At 39.6% G+C, this 26,293-nt stretch overlaps 1 protein-coding gene across 1 annotated transcript in view; it reads right to left on the reverse strand.

Annotated features, from left to right (window-relative positions):
- RASGRF2 (Ras protein specific guanine nucleotide releasing factor 2) overlaps positions 1-26,293 on the reverse strand; it is a 128,223-nt gene that overhangs the window by 19,639 nt on the left and 82,291 nt on the right. The window contains exon 18 of the mRNA XM_068423619.1: positions 8,901-9,007. Within this exon, the coding sequence (XP_068279720.1) occupies positions 8,901-9,007 (107 nt within the window). The remainder of the gene's footprint in view (positions 1-8,900; positions 9,008-26,293) is intronic.

Here is a 26,293-nt window from a genome sequence, read left to right on the forward strand (position 1 = left end):
ACCAAAATACAGAGCAACCAATTCAAAATATAATTTATAGATAAAAAACTACAAATACATGCAGATTACACCTATCTGTATTATGGGCATTATATATTAATATGTATTAATATATTAAATATATATATCTATAATAGGCACATACAGATCTATACGTAGCTATATACAAGTCTAGATTTCTTGTATATATGTATATCACATCTCTTGATATAATTCTAGACTACTTTGGTGACGTTATTATCTATTGTATCACCTGTTAACATGCTTCACTACTTATTCCAGCTGTTGGAAGGACTCTGAACAAGACCCTGCCACCATCCTCAGCAGTGAAGGCTGGCAAGCCTGAGCAAACCCACTATGCTGGTTTACATTTAAATGGCTGCATGTGTTACATTACCCCAACCTTCAAAGAGACTTTTAGTTGAAATTTACATATCACAGAAGGAATACAGTTGGTCAGACAAGAACCACCCAATTTTCCAGCAGGCAGGTTTCAATTTGACAGTGGTCTGATCCTTCGTGAGAGGGCACATACCTTTAATAGATTTTAGAGTCCATAGAAGCCTAAAGATTTGCAGGTCTTACTCAGCTTTTCATTTGACTTAGGCAGAGAAATTAACTAAGATCTCCAAGCAGAATTCAAACTTCTATTTTTAAGCCCATTACTGTCAGTAAAGGGAAAAGATATTTCTTCCCTATTTATTTAATATTTATACTGCAAAATCACTTATGAAATGTGCAGATATAGAAAAAATGACAGCTGATGAGTTAAGTAGGAGGTCTGTCCTGGAGTCACCTAGGATAAGAACAGGGTGTATGAAATTTCCAACCGACCAAAAGCACTGTGCACCATGTTCAGCACCACTTAATGAAGTTTCCAGCAGTAGAAGACTGCAGCAACAGAGAGAAGTGTGTTAGTTTTGCTGTCACCCACCTGCACTATGAAAGCAAAAGCCTCCTTTGTAACTACACAGCACCAAAGTCAGCATGATTACATTTTAAGTAGACTCATAACGAGCCTGTTGATCTCTACCATGCACAGGATTAGACAGCAACGTTCTCTTTATAAAGTGCAAGCATGTTCCCTTGCCAGGAGGAGCTAGGAAAGCTGTGCTGCAGTATGAGAAGTGCTTCAGAAGCAACTTATTCCAGCTGAGTTTAAAAAAAAAAAAAAAAAGAAAAATAAAAAAGGAGGGGATGATAGATTTGGAATCACTGGCCAGAAGAAAAAAGACTGCAGCAGAGGCAGCACAAAGCAAGAAAAAGAAAGCTTAGCTATGCTGGTGAGGTACAATTAGAAATAGGTAGGTTTACTATCAGTGGTTTATACAGAAAATATAATTTTCAGGTTTTGACATGGGCTTAGTGAACCCCCAAAAGCTTTTCCTCCCCTCTTTCTTTAAATCTTCCCGAGAGGAAACATTCTTCATTTAAACAATGTGAGAGGAAAGACTGAATAACCCAGACAAATAAAAAGGAGACAAAACCCAAGAACCTAATTTATGTTTGAGTACATCAGTGATAAGGACTATAGAACACACCAGAGGGAGGGAAGGAAGGGGCAGAGGGGAAGAGGGGAAGAAATTGTGCATGGAGAAACCGCAAAGAAATTCTAGAGCGAACCCTTTCAGAGAGTTGCATCATCCAACTTCAACACAATCCTACACGCTTCATGTAAAAATAATCTCCCCTAAGTTCAGCTCTGAAATTAGAGCCAACTTTTCAACTCCTCAGGCACCTGCTTACAAGGCAAAAAAAGCCAACTGGCAGGCTGGCTTCAGCACCCTGTGATTGCCATGTGAAGGTGAGGAGGAGGAGTAGGAGTTGTCAGGATAAATGTAGCACTACTCCCTCATGACAGCCTTCACAGAACACATTTGGGCTCATTTTATTAGTTTCTCTCTCTTTTTAGTTCTAATTTTCTGTTACATAGTACTGTGCTCTGAGGAGACCCAAGAATGGAAAGTTCTCCAGATGCTCTGGCCAGCATTGGTGGAACGTGCCACCCATCCCAGTATCGCACCCTGAGCTGGCAGGGCTCGTCATGGGTGGGGAGACGGCTCTAGCCAGCTGACCGAGAGTGTCTCCGGGGCTGCAAGCCTTTTTTCAGGCAGGGAAGGAAGGGAGCTGACTGCTTTCCAATTCAGATTCCCAGCCTTGGCACACGCAGCCCATGGTCCTTCCACAGACGCTCCCAGATGCAGCTCATATTATCACTACAAGAAACAAGACTCAATGCACTGAAATCTTTTTCTAGCCACTTCTCTTCATCTTGTGAATAACTACACAGGGAGAATTTTTCAATGCATAAACCACAAATAAGAGAAACTGACGAGGGATGTGTTAGATGGAAACAGGGAGAAGCAGAAAAGAGAAATGTGGGGAAAGAACAAGAAGTGGTCACATTTCTAAAATGAAAGGTGAAGTAACCAGAGGGGTACCAAGCAAGAAGAAATATCAGGCAAAGAGAGAAATTGGTGGGACTTTCACAAAATAGCTGGAGATGGGAAAGTTTTGAGAGGCATCTGGAAGAAAAAATGCTCTGAAGGGAGAGGAGGGAAGAGTTAAATTAGTGAAAGGAGAAGAAAAATCTAACGAAGGATTAAAAATGCCAGATGTGAAAGGGAGGGAAATCTGCACGTAAAGCTAGAGCCAGGGTTTTGGATGTCTCTACGAGTACCCACACAAAGTGGACGTACTGTGTGCAGACTCATTGTCCTTTGCTGCCAACTGCAGCAGCAAACTGAAAATAGCAGATGGGCACAGATGCTGAGAAAGACGAGCATCGCTACTGGCTATAACTGATCACTTCAAAGTGACGGGCTAATGATAAAATCCTGCTGGGAGCCCAGTACTGGAGATGTCCAGGAGGCAAGAGAGATCTACTGAAAGACTGTTTACAAGGAATACGGAATATTTTTAAACAGACGAGTTCTGCCCTACAATTTTAATATATCTGCTCTCATGCCAAAGTGTAAACAGATAATTATTTCAATGGCATCAGTGGAGGGACTCTTAATCTTGTACGCAGCAGATCAAACTCTATCAGAGTTAACTGAAGTTACTCCAGTTTTGTAGTCCTCTACAACAATATTTAATTTTCCAGCATAAAAGCACGCTTCTACTATCACATACAGTTGTGCTGAGGGAAATGTTTATAAGTTCACCTGCAACAGAACATTTACACACGTGGCAGGCAGAGATAAAACATATTGTAACTGGGTATCAGGAAAATTCATCCCTGAATTTGAAGTAAGTCTGGCTTACTTCAAGAAGCAAGCAAAGGACAACAGCTTTGTCTTCCAGTTAGTTTCCATGCAAAGAGACAGTCTTCATTTGGGGAAGAGTGCCAGTCCTGATTCTACAGTATCAGCATTAGCCTGTCACTCCTGATGGAATATAATCAGGTTAAAAGTACAGGCTATGAATAGCAGGACTGAGTAACTCTCAGCCCATACAACACAAACCTCCCCTTATCCAAGCGCTGTGTATCCCTGTAGTACAAAGAAACGTTGGAAGAAGAATCTAGCCATTACGTACTGTCAGATTAAAGCGTTCAGGACAGATAAGAAATGTGACATCCCTGCCTCTAAGTCCTGGGATGTAGTAGGTTCAAGAGCTTTGCAGAAAGGCCTCGGTGAAGAAGGACCTGTCAGGCTCCAGCAGAAGTGGGTGCAGAGTACCACTAATCAGTTTGACTGACCGCAAGCTGGGCTACTGCTCTGGGGGTGACTCACGTTCCCCGAAGGGTCGTGGCATGGCAAACCCTTACGCTTCTGCGACGTTGGGACAGAGCACAGCAACAATTAAGTGCATTACTATTCAATGCATAACTGTATTCTGCAAAGGGCATAAGCTTACGCAAACTGGATTTCTTCACTAAGTGACCAACGGCACGCTGGAAGGCTCGCTCAGGGTTCCCGTGCTCTGCCTCTCTCTGGGGCAACCTCTCTGATTCCTCAGTTCACAATTTGTGTCGTGACGTCTGTTTATTTCAGAAAGAACTCCAGAGATTTCTTTGCTGTTTCAAGGCAGAGGCCACAGATCCTAGGGGGTTGTTTGAAATGAAGTTAAAGTACAGCACATCTTGCTATCGTACAGTAAGCGTGGCTTAAGTGTAATTTGTTCATATTTCTACAATAAACTTACCGTAACTTTGCCAGGCATCGTATTCGTTACTTTATACCTTTAAACATAAGCCAAGTGGGGCTCGTATAAAGGAATTTTTCTCTTATTTTTTATTTCAATGTACAAAATGGAATTGGCCAATTCATGTGCACTAAAACTATTTTTAACTAACCGAAATCATCTTTGCTTGGACAATTCTCTGTATGCAGGTGTTCTCCATAATCCCTAAGTGCTATCAATAACTACATCTGCAAAGCCTTCTGTTGAAAACCCAACGCAGCTTCGTCGGTATGAGCAAGAAAATGACTTGCAGTAGATTATTTCACAACTGGAGCACGGCAGGCATCAGGCACGAGATCATGACCTATACTCTCAAAATTCAAGCCTTGATCTTCTCCCCAGATCTTGCGGTAACTTCATAACTCACTGACACTGTCTGGCAGCCATCTAGTTTGTAAGAGAGTTGAGATTTGCCAATCCGTTCCAGCTGAGATCTTCAAAGAAGCCAACGGGAACAAGCACCCAGCTGTCATTCAAAACTGGGAAGTCTGGAGAAGCCAGCTTCTCTTTATTCATCAGCAGATGCAAAAGCTTTCTCCTTGGACAAGCTCCACTTCAATCTGCTTGCCACAGAAGCAGAAAAAAATTGATTTTGTAACATGAAGTGTTTAGATAAAAGATGTGGAAGTATTGTTAAACAAAGAAAATGAGGCTGTAAGACCTCATCGGGATCATGAAAATCACTAAAGACTTCCTCCTCTTGGCCTCCTTTTCCCTTCCTATTTTTCCATCTCTACAGGAGTCAGTGGGAGTTTCGTCCTCTTGAGCCCTTCCCGTTCCCATCAACGCTCTTGTCTTCACAGTGACTGTCTGCCTCGTCATTTGTGTTTTCGTTGCTTGCAACAGGAGAATCCTACGCTGTTCCTCTCAATTACATTTTAAAAACAAAATGTAAACATGAACATTCTGCTGTTATTTTGGGCAAGAAGAAATGTTTGTTGGTTTGTAGGTGGCTGAATGAAAAAGACAGAGTGGGGAAAAAAGGAGGAGGGATAGGGAATGAAAAGAACAAAAATGTAAATAAAAAAACCTGGAAAACCTAAACGAGCCGTCTTTCATGCCATGCTGGTTTTAGCTGATGAATAATACAGGTTTGATTCCTCTTGCTCAGTGTGGTAAAAACAAGAAGTATGTGTCACATTATATGAGGATGTTTTCTTCCAAATTTTTATCTGTGCCTTGGGAGCTCCTGGGGACATTAATTAGTTCCTTCTGCCCTCCTGAAAGGGCTGCAGATGTGGCATTAACACTACATTTTTACTTGGAATTTAAGTGAGGCTCCTACAGTGTATGACCCAAGTTTTAAAAATAATGAATCCTTTTTCTAAGAGTTGTTTAGATTTCAAGATAACAAAACTGCTTTATGAAAGCACATCCTCACTGAATAGGCTGAATTGTCAATTTTAATGATTCTGTTTTCTGGCCACAGACAAGTTTACGTATTAAATACTGTTCACGCTCAGATGAATTTTAAAAAACACAAGCTTTAAACAAAAATCAACCCTGAAACATCCACTACTGTAGTTTTGACACAGTTGCAAGATACTTTGGGAAGCTGATTCATTCCATAGCCCAGCAGAGGAAAGACTTTCCAAACCCTGGCCAAGGATTTGCTAGAGAAAAGCGAGGAAACACAAGGCTTTGAACCATTTGTTTGGATAATTCCTCTATCCCTCGGTTCATGCACTAACCCTGACCCGTGTTATTACATGCTTGAGAGCAGCACACTAAAGCAAGCCAAAGGGATCCAGAGGGAGGAATGGAGGGCAGGGAATAACTAAGTGGGATGATACATGTAAGAGCACTTTTAACAGATGGTTGCACATTAGTCTCTTTACATTGCACACGTTTCTGAACGTAGCCCGCGTGCTCCTGTGTGACTGGGCAGCACCTCATCTGCTCTGGTCGCTAGAACACAATAAATCAGTACAATAATTTAGGCAGATGAATAACTTGTAGAGACTTGACTGTCACTGGTGGATCAGAGAGCACCAGAACAGAGTTAGTTATTCTGCAGGGTTACTCACATGCTGCAACACTAAGCATGTCTGTAGTAGCATCCTGCATCCTAAAAGGAAAACTAAAGAAAGCCCCACAGTTCACCCATCTAAAGTCTTTGCTTCTCTTTGCATCTAGTAATAAGGAAACGGCATTTTGGCAGAAAAAAATGTGTGCAGTAGGTCACTTTTATAGTGGCGCAGGCTAGCAGTGACCACAAGGATCTCAGGCACATCACAAGAACAGTCTACCAGACAGTGGGAGAAGCTTCTCCCACAGAGGACAGAAATTGCCTGTTTGGTGCTGGGAGTTTTTGCAGCAAAAACAAATTCAAAGCCAAGTGGAGAGAAAACAGTATCAGCAAAGCATACCGAATTGGACGTTTTTCTTTGTGAATATCAACTTATTTTGTTAACTTTTTTCTTTTTCCAAAGAGAATAAAACCTGCCCTTGGCTGCTGCTGGAGGTGAAGGATGTCTCAAATGCACTAAGTGGCCAGAGAATGATGCAAATACTTTAAAATGTAATAAAGTTTTTGGCAGGTCTGTTGATCTCACAAAATTTTAATACTCTACATTGTTTTGTCATTTTGGAAATCTAATAAGCATTTCTTCACCAGACGCTGGTGGCTAAGGGTTCTCTGGCTTGCAGTTTGTGTTGTCATTGTACAGTGAGGCTCTGAGCTACTGCTCTCCCAAGACTATACATCTTTACTGCCAACATTTCATACTGTTTGGCCAGACAGTAATTCTTCACTTGCCTTCCTTAAAGCAGTCCTGTCCCATATTTTTTTGGCAGAAACTAGTCAGTCATTTCTGGTTTGCTGAGGTCTTCTGTCCTTTCTCTCTCCATAGTCTCACAAGTAAACAACACAAAAAGCTGATTACATGCTCTGTCATCATTACTTTCTATGCCAAAGCCCTCACATTTTGAAATATTCTCTATATTGGAATACTGAATTAAGTGAGCTGGAGAAGTAAAATCTGCAGCCCTTGCCATAGAAAAAATAGAAGGCAGTGGGAGACTAGGGAGTCCAGGTAACAGCTTCCACTTTGAAAACGCACATTGTTGAAATTTTGCTCATTACCTTTGTCCTCTTAATACTTTTAAAAGAATACTAATTGTAAACATTCATATGTGCAGAAGTATTCAGGACAATTTTGTATTTCTGCATATCATGGGTACTTTTGAAATGGAAATGGAGAAGATGTATTTTTAAGGAGAGAAAGTATATTTTTGGTAAACTGCTACAATGACAGAGCTTGCACTCTTCACAGTTACTTTGTGTTTATGATAGAGAATCATCACAACTCAAACACGGTCAGCTGTGAAACTTAAATTTCAGTCTCCCTAGTTGTAGGCCATTAGTTAATGTAGACAAAAGTCTGATGACTCAACATTTTCACAATCACATCCATTAACCATCTTTTAATTAGTATAGAGGGTCAACTCAACTCATAGCAGTTACTGAGTACAAACTGTGGCAGGGACACAGCAGGTATGTACAGTACACTACCGTAACACAGAACAGTAATAACAGACTTCTGCTGTTCCTGTTACAGCTCAGGATTTTGCCATGCGATGATTTTCATTTAACAGGTAGTCAAAGAGAACTTGGTGTACATGGTTTTTTTCCAATAACTCGAAATGTTTAATCTTTCCCATGATACCAAGAGAGGTTTCATTAATCTCTTCTGGCTGTTCACCTTTTCAAACACAACCAATTTTCCCACTTACACACTTCTTACTGACTTCATTCTCTAGCAAACCTAACCTCTACGAAAATTAAACCCATTACATGGAAAAAAGGGAACTGAGTTTGACACAGGACAGTTTGACATTGCTACAGTTAGCTGTGCAATAAACCCTTTTTAGATAAAGTGTTCTTGATTATTAGCATGTAGTGACAAAGCAGTCTATAACTGCCATCAAGTACCATCTACCCAAGGCGTACAAAAATCTTTCATCTGCTTCCAAAAGTGCTCTCACTCTTTTTCTTTCCTTCCCTCTTTCTTTCCTTCCTCCCTTCTTTCTCTCCATCCCTCTTTCTCTCCTTCCCTCCTTTGTTTCTTTCAATAATTTTCCTGGTACTCTTCTACATGCACACCAAAAAACTTCCAACGTTTGTCTCACCTGGCGGCTTAAATGACATGGCTACCCGTGAAATTCTACTAGCTGCTCAGATTTCTTTTTTTTTTTCCCCCTTCCTCTACCAACAGTTTTATGATTACGTATCAGACCCACAGTCCTGTCACAGTTGTAGAGGGACCAACAAAGAAGACTGGTGCCTCCTTCCATATAAGCTTCAGAACAAATAAATAAATATCTGTATGCAAGCACAAGTGTTTTAACCCGTTCAGTCAAAGTAACTGAACCAAGCTGCCTGTAGCAGGAACGCTGAAGATCTGAAAGATTAATCCAACCTGCTCATTATGTATTTCAACACACATTGCAACAGTAAAGCACTCACACAACGCTACCAGGAATAATGCTGTAACTGGGTATTTTCAGGAGAGCTTTGCAAGGCTAGATGAAGGATTCTTCACTTAACACCATGTTTTCACAAGCCGATTTTCCATATTATATTTACAGCACTGACTTTTCAGGCTGTTTGACTTCTGCTACACTATACAGCAGAACTGCCTAAAAATATTTTGTAGGGATAATGTGGACGTGTTACAGATGGAGAGGAGAAGAGTGCAACGGGAGAATACCTGAGAATGCTTGGAGACCCAGTGGCGCAAGACATTCAGGACACGATTCGTGGCTGCTCTGCGTATTATGAACTCTTTGTCACACATGCGTTCAGAGTTGTTAAATCCTGTGTGGAAAAAACACACACTGGAGTTAATGGAGGCAGCAAAAACTCAAATATGGTATGAATAACTTTGGTAAGCTGAACTCATACAACATTTATGTGTAATAAAAGGAAAGACGCCTCTATAGACTTTCAAATATAACCATTTAGACTGCTGAAATTCTGCAAGACCATTAGAATACAACCTTGCCCATCATAACTAATACAGTCACCTACTTGTGTCAGCATTCAGCTTTAGAAAGATTAAGAATATCTGCCTGCATCATTAACATCAAGGTCTCCCTTGGTGTATGGTAGAAAATAACAGTAAAAACCAGGACCAGACCAGAAGTGTACAGGGCCTTTAAATCAAGAGGATTACAGGAGGAAAGTGAGTATGACTTAGAAAAGGGAAAGTGGTAAATTTCAGAAGTGGTAAAGAAATAGGGGAGCGTAGTAGTTTAAACACGGAGGAGAAGGTCAACTCGAGAAACATTCCTTCCTAAGAGCAGTACTGCACAGGCTCTGCTAGTCAACAGAGACTGTTGAAATAAGCTGTTTGTTTTTTTACTGCTGGGGTGACAAGAAAATGGTAAGGTATACAGAAAACACCATTTACAACCCCAGCTGCCTGAAAACAAAGATTTGCCAACTGCAGAATTTCCCCACACATCTTGTAAAGACAACTTTGTTTAGTCAGTGATATTTACTTATTGAGAAATGGTTTTAAAAAAAACCAAGAAAGTTCTTCCTACATTTGCACTATTGCTTCTTCCTTTTCTCATTCTGCTGTAGCTGTGTCATAAATACCATGAGTATAGTAAAATAACGATTACATTATTTTATTATTATCAAGTGATGATATTAAACCCCCCTTTTTTAAAAAATTTTAACTCTGAAGATAGACTTGAGAAGTTTATATTTTTCTAAGTTTTTGTTAGATTTGATCTTACACTGTGCTGTTTTCCATTTCACTCAGCGCAGAGTCCAGGGAACAACTCGAAACACCCTTCCCCATGACCAGTACTTTACTGTTTTTTTTGCATGAAAGCCTGTCTATTATTATAAATAGCAAAGGCAAATTAAACTTCTATTTATTGTGAGAAACCCACTGGAGGTATTCTTAAAGGCTAGCATTAGTTTTGCTCTATTTTTATTAAAGACAATCCAAAAAATCCAAATTGCTGCTCTACATTTTTGAAAAGATAAGCAAGAAAAGAAAACTTTAACTGCAGTCTTACATCTTTTACTGCAAGTTGAACCCCAAACTCCAAATGTATTTTCTACACTTATGTTTCATGGAAGCTTTTTAAACTACGGCATGTTACACTGTAGTTGACATCTAAGATTCAATATCAAAGGAAGTTTCATATTTAAACATCTCCAGGAGTTTCATTGCCCATAAACAGCAAGGTAAACAAAATCTCTGAGGCTTTGCTCAGTAAAAGGTAACCTAGGCAACACTTCGTGTGTTAATCTTCTATGCCTTTCACAGTTAACCTCTTGCAGAAGCAATTAGGCATACACATTATAAACTGTTCAATTAGCCACTTAATTGCAGCAATGAAAGTCACAATGAAAATTATATATTGAAGCAGTGGAGTCTTTATCAAAGTAACATTACGGAAAAGAAGTTTCGTTAAGCTGGAAGGAATACAGAAAGAAGCCTACGGGGACAGTTTTCAGTTAGCTGCAGAAAGAATAAAAGAGCAAGAAAGGAAAAAGGAAAACCTCCAGAGATCACTTCAGCAAACTTCTATGGCCCTCAGAATTTCATCAATTTTTGAGCAGTAACTAGCTTGTTGTGCAGAACAAGCAACATGTTCACTCAGATCCACATTGGCAGTACATGATGTCGATGTCTCGAACCTATAAACGGAGATCTCCAGTTTTGTAACAAAGGAACTTAGCTGAACATAGGTGCACACGTGAATTTAACTCCAAGTGGGTGATTCATTGTACATCTGCAGGTTCAAGACTTCAAACAAATAACTAAATCAGCAAAATACTTTTTTTTTTCAAAATAAAACTAGGAATCTATTAACTCCATTCTGACCTTGTTTTTAAATACCAAACAACTCGGAACGCCAGGATGTGTTTACTTCTTTCTTCACACAACATTTAAAATTTATTGTTCTTCATAGAAACAAAAAAGAACCCACAAGTCCTCAAGCAACACTTGCTGTCCAAGACTTAAATCTGCAGATTGATTTTGAAGATGATGTTTATGTCCTTTTTTTGTGGAAATGGAACGGAGCAGAATACCCACTATTCTCTGTATACTGGTTTAGCGTCCTTCCATTTGGATGTCTGGCTTTACCTCAAGGTTCTCCCTCATGACTTGTTTTGAGTAACAGTAGACCTCAGGTAGGCTCCATATTCAGTAGCTTTGACAACTGCTAAGCAGAGTTTGGCCTTAAGCCAGAGCCAGGTATGCAGGAGAGTAATACATGGAGTCCTTGGACCTCCCTGAGGCAACGGAGGCTGGAGCAGACAAAGCTACTGGGACTTGTACTGTGCAGCAAAAGAAGCCTCTGCCAGCAGTTCCTCTTCTACAATGTACCACGGTATTTCCAAGCAAACACTTCTGCATAGACATGGAAGGAACACAGAGCAATTCAGGACAAAGAGTTTGATTATAGTCCCACATTAAAAATGAGGTGACAGTGTTCTGTGCAACGCCAGAGACTTGCACTACAACAGAGATGAAGATGAACAACTGCTCCTCATGAAGACAGAGGTGTGCAAGTCATCATTGACTGGTGTGGAGAGATCTGAAGAAGCGAAGTGCATCATCTTCTCTAGGTCTATAACCAGAAGACATTGCAAAGTGAGAACCTGTCGAATGGTGTTTAGCACATGGCTGGCTCTTAGCGGTTCCATCCCAAACTGACTTGTAACTGAAGCAGGAGCCAGGACTGACAGCATGCGGTAGAGATGGTTACCATGCACATCATTAAGATGCCCATCAGGCACAGATTAATTAGATTAGTCTCCAAATTAAAAGTTATTTAATAACTGCTACTATTCATTAGATAAGCTTAAGTGGATTTATATACATGACTTTTTCATTCAAATCGTAGAAAATAGCCACTGGTTTTTGTTCTATTCATCTATATATCACAAGATTACGTTAAGTGTAAAGTTATACTTAGATACCAGCAAATCTATTCAAAACTAATGTGACAGTTCCCTCCCAGTCAGTGAAGCAATAGCTAAAAAAACCCCACCATTCAAAATGCTGGATTGTAAAATTCCTGATACTAAGAAAATTATGTTTATTATTAACCTGAAGAACAGTTACTGAATATTGACAGTGAAAGCAAAAGAAATCTCAGTAGTTCTTACAGTCACTGAATAGATCTTTTCATTAACCAAAAGGTGAAAATATATGAGAAAAAAGGTTCTCAAGAACATGCAGATTGCACAGAAGAGTGGTATTAATTTCAGGATCGTGCAAAACTCAGAAAAAAACAGAAAAATGTTAGCTTCAAACAAGTAAGATCAGTAAGCATTGTTATTTTCTGTTTTTCTAACTTTGACAGAAAAAATCTAAACAAAACACTAAGAAAAAAAAATAAAAACTTATTGACACAGCTGCATTAATACAGAAGCAGAAATATGCAAAAACAAGTCCTTGGCCAGCAATGCTTTTGCTACTCCTAACTTTCAAAGTCACATGGACTTTGGGACAGAAACTGCAAAGGGGAGATAACTAGACTAAGATCTGATGAAGCCTCTACAGAAGCTATGTAAGCAGGCATCAGTGAACTTTGATGGTGCCATCAGTGTTTCCTGCGCTTTTCATAGTGCAAATTCCTTCTAAGACATCAGCTTTACCGCTGCTCCTTACTTCCTCCTCTCTCTTTCTGCCCAACTAATCCTCTCCTAATACAAGTCCAAACAAAACCCTGAGCCACCATGACAACTGCAACTAATCCACATGCACAGCCTACTTTTTTATGAATACAAGGAGAACAAGAAATGCTTCTACAGGTATGTCAGTGCAGAAACTGGACCTGCACAAAGTGACAATGCAAAGTCTGCAGTATGATATTTTGTCACTGTTTAACTCTGGTAGGCAGCTAGAAGAAAAGGTGCTGACCCACAGGCGAGAACTGGGAGCCAAGGCTTCAGGTCAGACACTAATCTGCAAGGAACAAGGGTTTCATCACACCTCTGAGGTATATCTCAGAGAGCACCCTACCAAACAGTCTCCAGTTAACCTTTTAGCATTGCTGCATCCACTCTATTATTCCCCTTATACTTTTCCTACTTATTTTGGGGCTGGGAACAGCTTTAACTGATTATACAGTCCCTAATGTAATATCATTCCTGTCCATGACTTGGACTTGGAGGCACTCTTAGCCGTGTAGGCTATAAATCTAGGTGGATTGAAAGATCAACAAAAAAGCCATATCTGATCAGATAAATTTCATCTAGCTTGGTATCCAGAAGCAAATGCTTGCGGAATTAATCTTTAAAAGATGCAGTTTTGAAGTGGTCTTTCCCATAGTGCGTTATCCTTGGCATTGAGCAGTTTGGGGGCCATCTATACATATTACACTTAAATCAGCGGGAAAGTAGGCATGGTTTCTTCTAGGTTCATCTTCACTGTGGTTCCAGGAGAGGTGAGAGGGGAAGGGTCCCATCTAGCAGGACACCAACCTTTGCAATGTTTTAATTAGGATTTTGGATGGAACTGCCCACATCCAGACCCCATGGTGAAATAACCTGAAAAGTTCCATGCTGAATATCTGTTTCTCTCCTGAAGGAAGCAATCTTTCCACATTAGAAAGATCAGCAGTATTTCTAATCATTAATCATCTTAGTGGGCAGCTCCTTCAGTGAGTGCTACTTTCAAGTAATGTTTTTCCCCAGTATCTGTTGAGATTAATATATACTGCTTCCACAAATAGTTTCTTCACGTAACGGTGATGCAGGACTTTTACCACATGCTGTCAAACACAATGTTAACCTGACAGCATTGCTAGTTTCAGGGAATTACTTCCTTCAATATAATTTAAGCACTCTGTTCATGTACTTGTCTTCAGATTATGTTATGCAAAATCCAGTTTCACCTTCAGATGTTTTTCTTATGTGCACTATAATCAAAACTAGTATTTTTATAGCTTCCACTATCACCAAAGATTTTTAAAAAAAGGGGCTGAATAGACATAAATCTCAACACCTGCAGACAAAAAGAGATTTAAATTACGACAATACCTTGTACACAGATAGGTCTTCTTATGTGAAAGTCTAAAGCACTTTTCAGTGGCAGATGTCATTATCTATCCCTTTCATAAAGCAGAAAACCACAGGCAATCAGTGCCTTCAGGCAGGATGTGTCTGTGTTTCCACCTTTGGAAATTCTGCACTCAGGACCACGCTCAAAGATCTCATCACATGTCAGTGTGAGACAGAGAACAGACCCTCTCCTCAGAAGCTACTCAAAAAGTCCCTGTGGCAAAATCCTGTCCCGCTTTTTCTTGTTCTACTGAACAAACCTGACTCTATCAGCAATTTACATTATTTCCTCTTTAAAAACTACCTCACCCAAGAGGAACATTTGTATTATGTTAAATTCTGCACTGTATATATTAAAGAAATTAAATCATGCACATTTGCTTTTTCTATTTCACATAAGATGTCAAAAACTCTCAGTCTAGTTACAGTAACTGTATTCTCTGGATTTTATTTTTCTTCATTAATACAGCAGCACACAATTCCTGACCACAGTAATAAATTTCTCAAAAGTTTTGATGATACATCTACTTTTGAGGGTTTCTCTATACAAAAAGTCATTTCCATTCACAAGATTCAGGGGTAAGCTGTTTGAAGTCATGAAGAGGGACTTCAAAAAGTTTCTGGTGTCTTTCTTAGCAAAAAGCTTCATTTTAGAAAAAGATTTTGTGTGTCAGTTCCACTGAAATACTCTGGAGTTATGCACTGAAGCTGTGTTAGCACCTAACACAGAAGAAGATTGCACTCCAGCCTTTGAGGAGGTCCCAGCAAATCCCCCACAGTCCCAGGGAGGTGGAAGAGGAACATTCATGGTTCATGAGACAGATGGCAAATAATCAAAAAAAAAGTGTCAAGTTCTCTGTCTTGTGGATTTTTTTCTTTCTTCTGACAAATACGCTCATGAGTTGCAGGTCAGTTTCATGATTCAGCCTGGCTCAAATCCTGAAAGCTTAGTCTTGGCAAACATCAGTGTTACTTTCGGATAAAAAAATAAGTACAAACCCCAGGCTTGGAGCAGAGCAGTTTTCATCCACAGATTAAAACTGAAAAAGCCTCTCCAATATATGCAGCACTAAAGAAAAGCCTTCCCAACATACATGCAGCACAAAAAAACTAGTTATAAAAAATTTTCCTTGACACACCTAAAAAAGTTTGGATGACTGCTTAAAGATTCTCGTCTTTATTGGTCATACATTCTCAAGCAAATAATTGGGCTTCACATGTTTTCAGAGAAAAGTGTTAGAGAGCGAGTAGCATAATATTGATAAGAAATCTAAACTGCCAATTATTCTGCTCCCCTTTTCATTTCTTTAATTATGATACCAGGTTGCCATACACTAGCCAGCTGAAGAAGGGCAGAGCTGGAAAAGAAGACCATATTAAATGAGATGAAAAGAAGCATAAAGATGAGGAACTCCCACTCACTGCACACAGAACAGCATATTTGATCAATAATACAGTTTTTCCCTTTTTTTTTTAGTCATTATCAAATGTGCCCATTCAGATTTATAATGCAGCAGGTCATATGAGCAGTCTGAGGCTGGAAAGTAGGAGCTATCAAGTCTAGCCATCATCTTTGGGGTACCTCAGTTTAAGAGAGAGGCATATTTAATTGTTCACTATGCCAGGGTTTGAGTTTGTTTCACAAAGGGTTTATAAACTCATACAGCATCAGATGAAGCGACTATTAAAAGGCAGAAGAAATCAAGTGTCCAATGAATTTCAGGCTTTTAATTTCACTTTCACTGGTCCTTGGGACATATGAAATAATTTTGTTCCAAGAAATATGCTGCTGAAATTCCCTGTTGTAACCACGCACGTCAGAAATAATTCCAAGTATGTATTTGATTCTTCTGCCTAAAGCCTCTGCCACAAATACAATCTAACTATCAAATCAAGTCAAGGGATTATAGTCGTATTAAGGCAAATCCCAAGGATTCACACGCACCAGCTGATGTACAATAGTGTAACGCAGATAGAGCTACAGTGACTGGGTTTAATTTCTGCAAAATATTTAAGGGAAAGGTTGGTAAACTATTTTTAAATGACACTTGCTTTAGAAAGGCTTTTTCTAATCAGAGAAATTTAAAGAACACAACATTGAGATACAGCTGTTATGTCATGATTATGCTGTAAACTTGAACTAAATCCAGAAGTCTAAAAATATATCAGTCCAGTGAAATAATTTTAGTTTAATGGCATGGGAAAAAAAGGTAAGTGTCTAAACAATATGCTTCAGATCAAGATACTATTCTAACTCCTAATAATAACATTAAGGTTGCTATGAGAATTATAACAATCTATGAGATTATATGGTTAAAACGTAAGTGCCACAAAGAATGAAAATATTCCTTTAAATTCAAAGAACCGTTCAAATTTGAAAATTTGTCCTTTAAAAATCCTTAAAAACAGGGTTACTGCTATAAATATAACTGGCACTCACTCTTGGGATTTCTGTTTTTTCAATGGAGATACCCTCTCAGGAGACCATATCAGCCTCAAACTTAGTAGAAAATCTTTAAAAAACACTAAACACTGAAAACATACTTGCAGTTACAAGTTACATAACTTGTTATTAAAAATCCGTAACTCATCTCAGAAGTAAAAAACACCAAAAAGTCTGCATTTTTTTTCCTACTAAAACTCATCAGTAATACAAGACTGCATATTTATTTTTGGCATATTGCGATAAATGCATGGGTTCAGAGAAAATACCATTGGTCACTTCTCTACTAAAGAGAGAAAAAACCAACATGTGTGTACATGAGCGTTCACGTATGTTGTAACAACACAGGGAATGAGTACCTGGGGCTTTAGACTACCGCACTTTGTAGGACGCATTTTCCACAACTGTAAGTAGCAGTGACTCCATTACCACTGGACAACATGCTATTTTTTTCTTTTTTCAGCAACAGCGAAGATAGCCAACAAGGAGTTAATGTCATCATGCTAAATTTTGGTGTTCCTACATACATCCTCAAAATCGTATTTGTTTGCACACAAGAAGTGCATGTCTATGCATGCATGTGCAAACTCCTAGTCCAATTTTTCTAGTGAGGTCTTACGCAAAAACATCCAAATCTTCTGCCTTTATTTATTGATATATCTCTAGAAAAGAATAGATCCTGAATTTCAAAGGCTGCTGTTGCCAGTTGTGTTTACAGATTGCAGAATATCATGACAAATGTGCAATGTGGCAGCAGAATTTTTTCCTATGTCTTATTTATATAAAAGAACTACAGGGAACAATTGACAAAGAAGAAAAGCCTTTTTGAACAGCCTACCTTAACAATTATATTTGTGACTCTTTTAGTCCATCTTAGACACTTTTTTTAAATTGCAGTGAAGTTTGAATTATCTTCCATGAAAAATGACAAGAATGGCAACACTGCAGTTGGTATTTCTTTGAATTTGTATGTCAGCCAAGTGCGTTTGCCTGTGTTCCTGCTATGTGTCTTAGTCTTCAGGGAACACATACGCAATTTTTTACCTGCTGATGTATTTCTGCATTTCAAGTGATCTCTAGCTCTTCAATTCTTTAATTACACATTGTCTATACTCTCGATCTGCTCTATCAGCAATATGAAGAGTATAGCAGATCTGTTTTGCATAATGCTCACAGTCTTTTCAAGATCTATTCAAAGTAAGCTTTCAGACCTTTAAAATGCTCAGTGTGCCCTGCCACAAAGGAAAGGTTAAAATAAAGTATATGACAATGTACAGCTAGAAACAGAAAACTGCAAAAAAGGCTTTTGGAATTTTTTCCTTTAGTTGGTCTAGGCTTTTTACATAAGCTAAAGGAAGTAGTTCACAAAATTATTCATATTTTTTATGACAATAGGAGTAAAGGTTAAATGGAAAGGAGGCGATAATTGCAAAGAGCCAAATGTATCATTTTTCAGACCATCTGTGAACGGATAGTTGACTGTCACGCAAAACAAAAATTGGCAGGATGCATAACAGTCAACAAATCTGAACAAAACGTCCATCTCATAAGCAGCTTCCAGAGCATTTATGACTGGGCCACAAATAAGCAACTCAACAGCAGCATAAACAAATATTAATTATGCAAGCCACACTTAGGCTCAGCAGAAAAAAAAAGAAAAAAAAAAACAAACAAAAATCCTCTCAAAACTTCTCTACCCATCCCATGCACATCATTGGGTGCACCAAATGTGAGGAAGATAATAGGGAACCTCAACAAGCCTGCCCTTTTTATGAACCCAGACCTTTTGGTCAAACTCCCTACTTGCAACGCCAACATACTAGGGCTGATTTCTTGCATGCAGTGGTCACAGCTTCATTCCAGCTTCTCTCCTTCTCAGCTGAGGAGAGCAGAGGGAGATACCACCTAAGAGCTCGCCACAGAAGCTTAGCTAAACCACCAGAAAATACATATTTATCACATCCCATCCAATCAATCGCAGTAGGATTGCGCTGACCCATTTGGGGGGGGCATGAATAGAGACTGTTCTATTCTCCTTTCTTAGATGAAGGAAGTTTTCTCTCAGTGCCAGTTTGCTTGCACATGTCTATGAAACAGAGAGTTTTACCTACAGCTGCTCAGGACTTAGTGCAATAGGTCAGGAAACACAGGTCACAGTGTTGTAACTCAGGAAATGTCCAGTGCAAAAACTTTTTTCCTGAGCAGTCAGCTTCTCTAATAAACTAGAACAGGAAATTAAGAGAGAGGAACACATAAAGAATGGGATCCTGAATTTCTGCTAAAGTGGAAAAAAAAAATCACACTTTTCCCCTGGCTCTTAATTCCCAAGAGCAGGGATCACTTGAGACAAAACTAACCTTCATCTTTAAGTCATTGTTTTAATTCAAAGTTATTACTCTAAGAAAACTGCAAGAGGAGATTCAACTCAATTTGAACGTGAATGTTTAGCCAGTTATCTAAAATCTCTAAGCAACAATTCTGTCAAATTCGAAGGGCTCCTAACTCAGGAACAAAAATAGAAGTCTGTTCAAATGCACTACAGAGTAGGTGAATATTCAGAGGGAAGGAATAACATTCAGGGTTGTTGAATCAGAAGGCAGATTCCAAACAAATTAGTTTTAATCTCTATTTTCATTTCGCTACCGATTTCCCAGTAAAATATCCTCTGGCAGGAGAAAACATACACAAATGTCTCATACCATCAGCCTGGTGAAGGAGCGTTAAAAACGTAGCGTGGACAGAAAGCAAGTTTGCCTCTCTGCTGGGGCGTAGTCATCAGCCCTGTTGACCCCACACATCACACACACCGAGCCCCCCAGCCAGCCCGGTGGGTTGGTCACAACGTTAGCACTGGCCACCTCTACTTTGGTAACAACATCTGGGCAACTCCTGATGACCCTCCAGCCACTGGGAAGGAAAGCTGGTTGGTCTACACCAGTGGTTATTTGTCACACAACTTTTTCTGAGAGAGAACAGTGCCAGCTGTAGAGTAAGTCAATGAGAACTTCCCACCTGGAGTTTTGTTAATCAAAATGGGGAACTCCAAGGAAGTTCAGTGTTCAGATCGCAATGATTCTCAAACCTCCCTGAATCTGCGCAGATTGGTCTGGAAATCTCATTAAAACGTGCTCCCAAGAGGGAACTAGTACTTACTGTCCCAGTTCCTGGCTAGAGCCATCAGTCAAACGAAAATGACAAGTAAAAAAACTTGGTTGTCCTGTGTAAAGGATCAGGGATAACAAATCCTACACCAACTCTTTTCTTTCTTGGAACTAAGCATCTTAGATCCCTGAAAGAAAGCAGGGGCTGGGGAGGGTCACAACCCAAGAAGGACTGATAAGCATGCCTGAAACAATTTCACTGATTTGATGATATCCCGTATCTCTGAAAGGATGCCAGATGCCCACAAATTCAGTCTTGAAGTTCCATGAGTGAACCCATAGCTGGAAGAAGTACAGTTAAAATTAAGATCTGCTTCCAACCGCTTAGAAACAGTCTCCATGATACTTGCGACCCAGTTGTGCCAACAGACTCCCGCGAAGAGTAGTCCCGCTGGGCGAAGCTGCAGATTCAAAGGAATGAAAGTCTTTGCATCTTGATTATTGAATGGGATATTGCCATCACAATTTTTTTCTTTCAGGTCTGCATTCATAAGGAAAAAGTTCCACAAAGCTTTTCCAGTACAGGGAATTAGATGTTACAACCCAGAAAATTACTAGAGTGCAGAATTACTGTAACTATTACTAATAACAATGTTTATGGCATCATAACATCAACTACCAAAAGACACTCATTTTCTGGTTTTGCTTTAGACATGGATACTTATGTACAAAGCCAGAAGGAAATATATACCTCTCCAAAGGTTAGCTCATAACTACTGATATAATTTGAAGCATTTAGTACAGCACAACACAGAGTGCATTACCCAGCTATCCACATAATGTAGAATCACCATCAGATACTGCTCGCCTTTCATGTAATGTTCATCATAGCAAGGAAATCTCTCTCTGCCTGCCCTCTCACAATGGAAAAAAGTAAGTAATAATTTTCCTTACTAACCTCGCTTAATTCTAATCTTTACCAAATTCCATACTAACTCAGCCGCCTACTCCAGAATTTCTGTCTCAGGAAACATAATGGTGTAATGCCAAATCATTATTCCTCTGTTCAGAATTAGGGAAATACTCCCTGAACAGTAGAGCTGATATCCTTGAATAGGGAACTATATACTCGCATCAATCTCTGTGCAAGACGGTGAGAAAATGCCGCATCTGATTAAAGCGTAATGTATATTTCTACGTGCTTTACCATTTCAGGGATCAACGGGATCCCACTGGGAGTGTATGCCTTCGTTATTTTGCATGGTACATCTCCAAGACACATTATTCAGCCTAAGTGCCGAAAGCACCTGGCAACACTATGTACAGCTACAGTGCCTCCTCTTGCCACCACCAGACCCACAACCACAGACACCCGGACACACGAACCTGAACAGAGGATCCAATCTCCCTTGTATCGTTTGGCACAAGCTGAGTCAGTTCATTTCCCCAATTCGTGCTTATGCCAGAACAAACAAAACAAAAATATTCTAACACTGGGAGCTGGCAAGTAGTTTCAATGACTGCAGAATAGCACCACGGGGTCAAAACCTAAAATAAGATATGCAGCTCTCACTAAAAATTTTGTTAGTTCATGCTAATTTTGGCATTTTAAAATAAGTAGTCAGTCTTAATCAATCTGTGCTTTATTTACCAGAATGGAAAGGCCTACACATGACCCACTGTGTAATCTCGATCCCTATGAAACATGAATTAACATTAAAATATTTTTAGGAACTTTTCTATATTGTAAGACAGACATCAGAGCAGAGCTGCTAGATAACCTCTGTGTTACAAGCAGAACCAATTCTCTAGAGGTATATGAACAGTGGGGAAAAAAAACAGCTCACGTAACTGATGCCTCTGAGCAGGCATATGTTTGTGACTGCTCAGGGCTTTCCTACCACTCTGAGAAGCACGTAGGTGAACAGAAGTGCTAGGAGCAATGACAAACAGTCATGAGAAGGGAGATGGTAATTCAGAATAAGTAAAGAATACATGTCCCTGTATCAACAATTTGAATTTACACTAGTTTACATCCAGTCATGAAAACTGATATCTTTCACTGTTCTGGAGAAGCATGCTTGCATAACTTCTTTCTCTTCCCTTGCTAAAGAATAAGCTATATTGCCGTGAAAGAATGCTGTAGACGACTGGAGAATAAATATGATTTGGCCTCTCCATTTCCATGACAGAATGTGTTAGTATTATTATCCTATTTTTATAAGTTGGGAAAAGAGTGAAGGTGTGCAGCAACCTACTAATGGTGACAGAGCACAACTGCAGTGAGCCATGAGCCATCCAGCCATTCTTCACTTCCCTCAAAAGAGAAAAGACATGTAAAAGACACAACATGCACTATTTATCCCTACTGTGCATATTATCACTCACACAGTCACCGAGCCTTGCACCTGGGGTGCCTTATTTAATTTTCTGTACTTTCACTTCATATTTATCTTTATCATGCTGTTAAAATAAGCGAGTAATGTGCAAATTTTCTGGAAGAGAATAGACAAAAACATGTTTAAGATATGTAGAGATTAATATTTAACTAGACAGATGGACTAAACAATAGGACAAGTAGCACAGCTTGGTATCATAAAAGCAGCTATCTGTAAAATAATTTAAATCAATGGCACCTCATCTGCACCCAGGTAACAAAGGAACCCAAGAGATGAAGGTGCTCTGAAAACCCTATCAAGGTCCCTGAAGCACAGCACTGTTCCCCATGCAGTGGGGATGGAGCAGAATGAAAACATTGCCAACATGCCCTGAGCTCAGGCTGCATCCGAAGGGGAAAGTGCGCCAGTATCTAACACAGACCAAAGTACTGAAAACTCTTTCAGATTTGGCTTCCCATCAAGCCATTTGTGGTCATGAAGCCTGCAGACAAGACCAACATAGGCAGCGTTCCCCCACTTGCTTATCATAAGGTAAGCAAAGCCATCGTATGCCCTGGGAGAGCTGTTCAGAGCTTTGCATGCCTATCAGCATATAAACTTATCATTGCATGGTGACACCAACTATAAAACGTTATGGCCAGCACTCTCCACAGGGTATGATTAACTATTCTTCATGTCTGGTTCTGGTAGAGTGTGTGGCTATAGGGCTTTCCAACGAGTCTGTTAACCTGCTTGCCTCAATGCATCCCTGAACAGTCAGAACTGGAAGATGGGAACTTGAGAAAAGCCAGGAGATCACACCCTGGGAAAAACAAAACAAAATGGCCAGAAGGCTTCAGGGAACACTGAGAACAGAAGACACATAGACGACTCCTACCTCCTAATACCCTCCCACAACCTCCCACTGATTTCATCTGCTGAACCTGTTCTAGTTTGCCGGTCTAGTAACTACTAATGACTCTCGCTTGCAGGTAGCTGTCCGCTTTTTGAACCTGGGTAAGTCTCTTGGCTTCACAATGTCCCTCAGCAGAATCTCACAGGCCTTCTATTCATTGCACAAGGAACCACAAACTTGTGTTTGTTTTGAACCTTGGCCTCATGAAATTCACCTGATGCCTCCTACCTCTTGCATCAAAAAAAGCAACAAATGCCTACTAACTCTCCCTACGACATCCATGATTTTGCAGAACTTTCTCACCAACCCTCCGAGACATCTCTCCTCTAAACTGGAAATGCACAGAAGCCATTTCATACTTCCACTTATCCTTGATTACAAACTGCCAAACTCCTCTAGTTCTCATCCCCTCACCTCAAACAGCATGTATCACAACTGTACATAGTCTTCAATACACTTGCTAATTCTGGATTTATACTGTGGTAGCATAATGGTCTTCTCTGCTTTGTTCTCTGTTCCTTTCCTAATAATTCCTGATGTTTCCTTTAACTTCTTGGCTCCTGCTGAGCACTAAGATGGTTTAATGGAACTATCTGTTGTAATCCTCAGATCTCGGTCCTGAGCGACGATGTCCAGCACAGAGCCCATCCTTCCAGGTGTTCAGCTCAGACTGGTTTTCCTCATGTGCATCACTGAGCATTTATCAACACTGAATTTCACCTGCCACTCTATTTATGTACCATGTAGGAGCATATTAAATGGCACACATCACAATGTCAGCAGCAGTGAGGCCAAGGACCAACTGAAAAAAGAGAAAAAGCCATAAATCTCAGTCACTACCCAGACCTGATTCATTGAGGGACCATGTCCACCCTACGCAGTGAACAAGAGAGGAGCACACTGGGAAAAAAAAAGGTGCTATTTTAAAAAAACACGTAATTATCATAACAGACACATGGGGAGGAAATACAATTATTTTAAATACCCAAATTTGAACTGCATAACTCTGCAACTTTAATATCATCTCTAACATGATTAATTGCATCAAGTTACAGAAGAGGTGATTCAGGTGTCTAAGCTGTGATTTGTAGTCTTGAATTTTCATATTGATTACAGGTGGACAGCCTTGCTCCAGCTCAGCCTCCTGAGACTCCCCACCACACACTTTTCGTGTCACATTTGCTGCAGAACCTTCTTATTGTTTTTTACATCACCCAGGAGAATGACCTTTTATGCAGAACTAGCTTTAACAGCAACACAAAAAAGTACTGAAGAATATTAGGGATGTTGTTTTTCCCTTTTTCAGCATCCCCATGCTTTGATATTCCTTCAATTGATTGCATACTTATAGATTTTATTTTCTCTTATACTTCAGTACTACAAATATTGCAAATCTGTGCTTTGAACAATACAAAAGCAGTAATTTTTAATTGAATTGGTCCTAGTGGGAAAAAACAGTATTTTTTACTCTTACTGCATTTTTTGAACAATTTATAAACATACTGGAATTCATTCATAAAGCAAAATGTGTCGCTGATTCCTTGGCAGTGTCTCAATTCCAAAGGCAGAGGATATTCACACAATCACAGAATCAATCAGGTTGGAAGAGACCTCTGGGATCATCAAGTCCAACCATTGCCCTGACACCACCATGGCAACTAGACCATGGCACTAAGTGCCATGTCCAGTCTTTCCTTAAACACACCCAGAGATGGTGACTCCACCACCTCCCTGGGCAGCCCCTTCCAATGTCTAATGACCCTTTCTGAGGAGAAATGCTTCCTAATGTCCAACCTGAACCTCCCCTGGCGAAGCTTGAGGCTGTGTCCTCTTGTCCTATCGCTGGTTGATTGGGAGAAGAGGCCGACTCCCACTCCACTACAACCTCCCTAATATTCATCATTTCAAAAAAAATTTACTAGATACATATTTGTGACAGGTTCATAAAGTTCCTAAAACTGAACATTACTCTCCTGTGATCATCTGAAGCTCACAGGAAGTACACAAAGAGGAATAGGAGCAATGATCCATGTTTATCCAGAAATTATTTTCTCATGATGCCTACTCACTCATCAAGTGAATGATCACAACTTTAGACACAGTGGATACAAAACACACTGAAATTAATAGTGACGATTAACTGACTTGCATAGAATTTCATGAGTGATTTTGAGACCACGGTCTTCAAAGCAATTTCTTAACATTCCAACGGTTATGGTGGAAAAGAGGCAGGTGTTAATTTACAGTTGGACTACGCTTTGTCATACATAATCAAAATGAACTGTGGGTGTGAGTGTGTCAATGCAAAGTGAAGGTGGTTTTGTGGACTTTAAAAAAGTTGCTTTTTTATTTGCAACATGACCTAGCACAGGACTCAGTTAGTGGAAGAAATGTCAAAGGGTACACAGCAAGACAGCAAGCGAATTCAAAATTTAAATCAAGTATTTTAAGTTGCACTAAATACCTCCACTCAGCAGACAGCATAGCTACTTTCCAAGGAATATACAGTACACACTTGCAATAATTTAGTTAAGTACAACTGCTCTTATATATATCAACTTTGGACATAAACAGGCTCGTTTTCAAAATATAATCTTAAATTCTAAGTGAATACAAAAAAATAAAAGCAAGAAAGGTATGATCTAGATGTTTAGCAGATTACGTACATGTAAAATATTAATCTTTCAGTAGCAGGCTGGTCTAGAAATATTAAGGACAGAATACAAGAATTCAACTAATAGATAATGAACTGAAAAGTGGAGTGATAAATATAATTCTGATTTAAGACAGCAAGAAAAGCTATCATGGGTTTATACCATGACAGTTCAAAATCTCAGTGAATAGTTTGGCAATCTCCTTAGAGTCCACAAAACAAAGGCACAAAGCTCACACGAGTTTCTGGAAGGAATGTGGTACAGTATGCAGTGCTCATTTGTTAGGTTTCATGTTTTATTCTAAGAGATATTTCTGAATACATTCTTTCCTTTCCTTCTTTCAAGCAGACATGATGATGGTTGCTGGCAACTCCCTAGGACAGGGTGGTATATATATATATATAAACAGCCTAACAGATGATTTTACTCTTTGGTGACATAAATTGCTTCATCAGCCAAAATTGCCAGACTGCCACAGCAGGAAATGCAACAGGGTGGATGCAGCTGAACAGTCTGCCTTAGGCTGTTTGAGTCATTCTTACGGGTCAATTTCACTTTCAATTAAATGAGT

This window comes from Nyctibius grandis, chromosome Z (genome assembly GCF_013368605.1).
Source record: "Nyctibius grandis isolate bNycGra1 chromosome Z, bNycGra1.pri, whole genome shotgun sequence".
NCBI classification, from domain to species: Eukaryota; Metazoa; Chordata; class Aves; order Nyctibiiformes; family Nyctibiidae; genus Nyctibius; species Nyctibius grandis.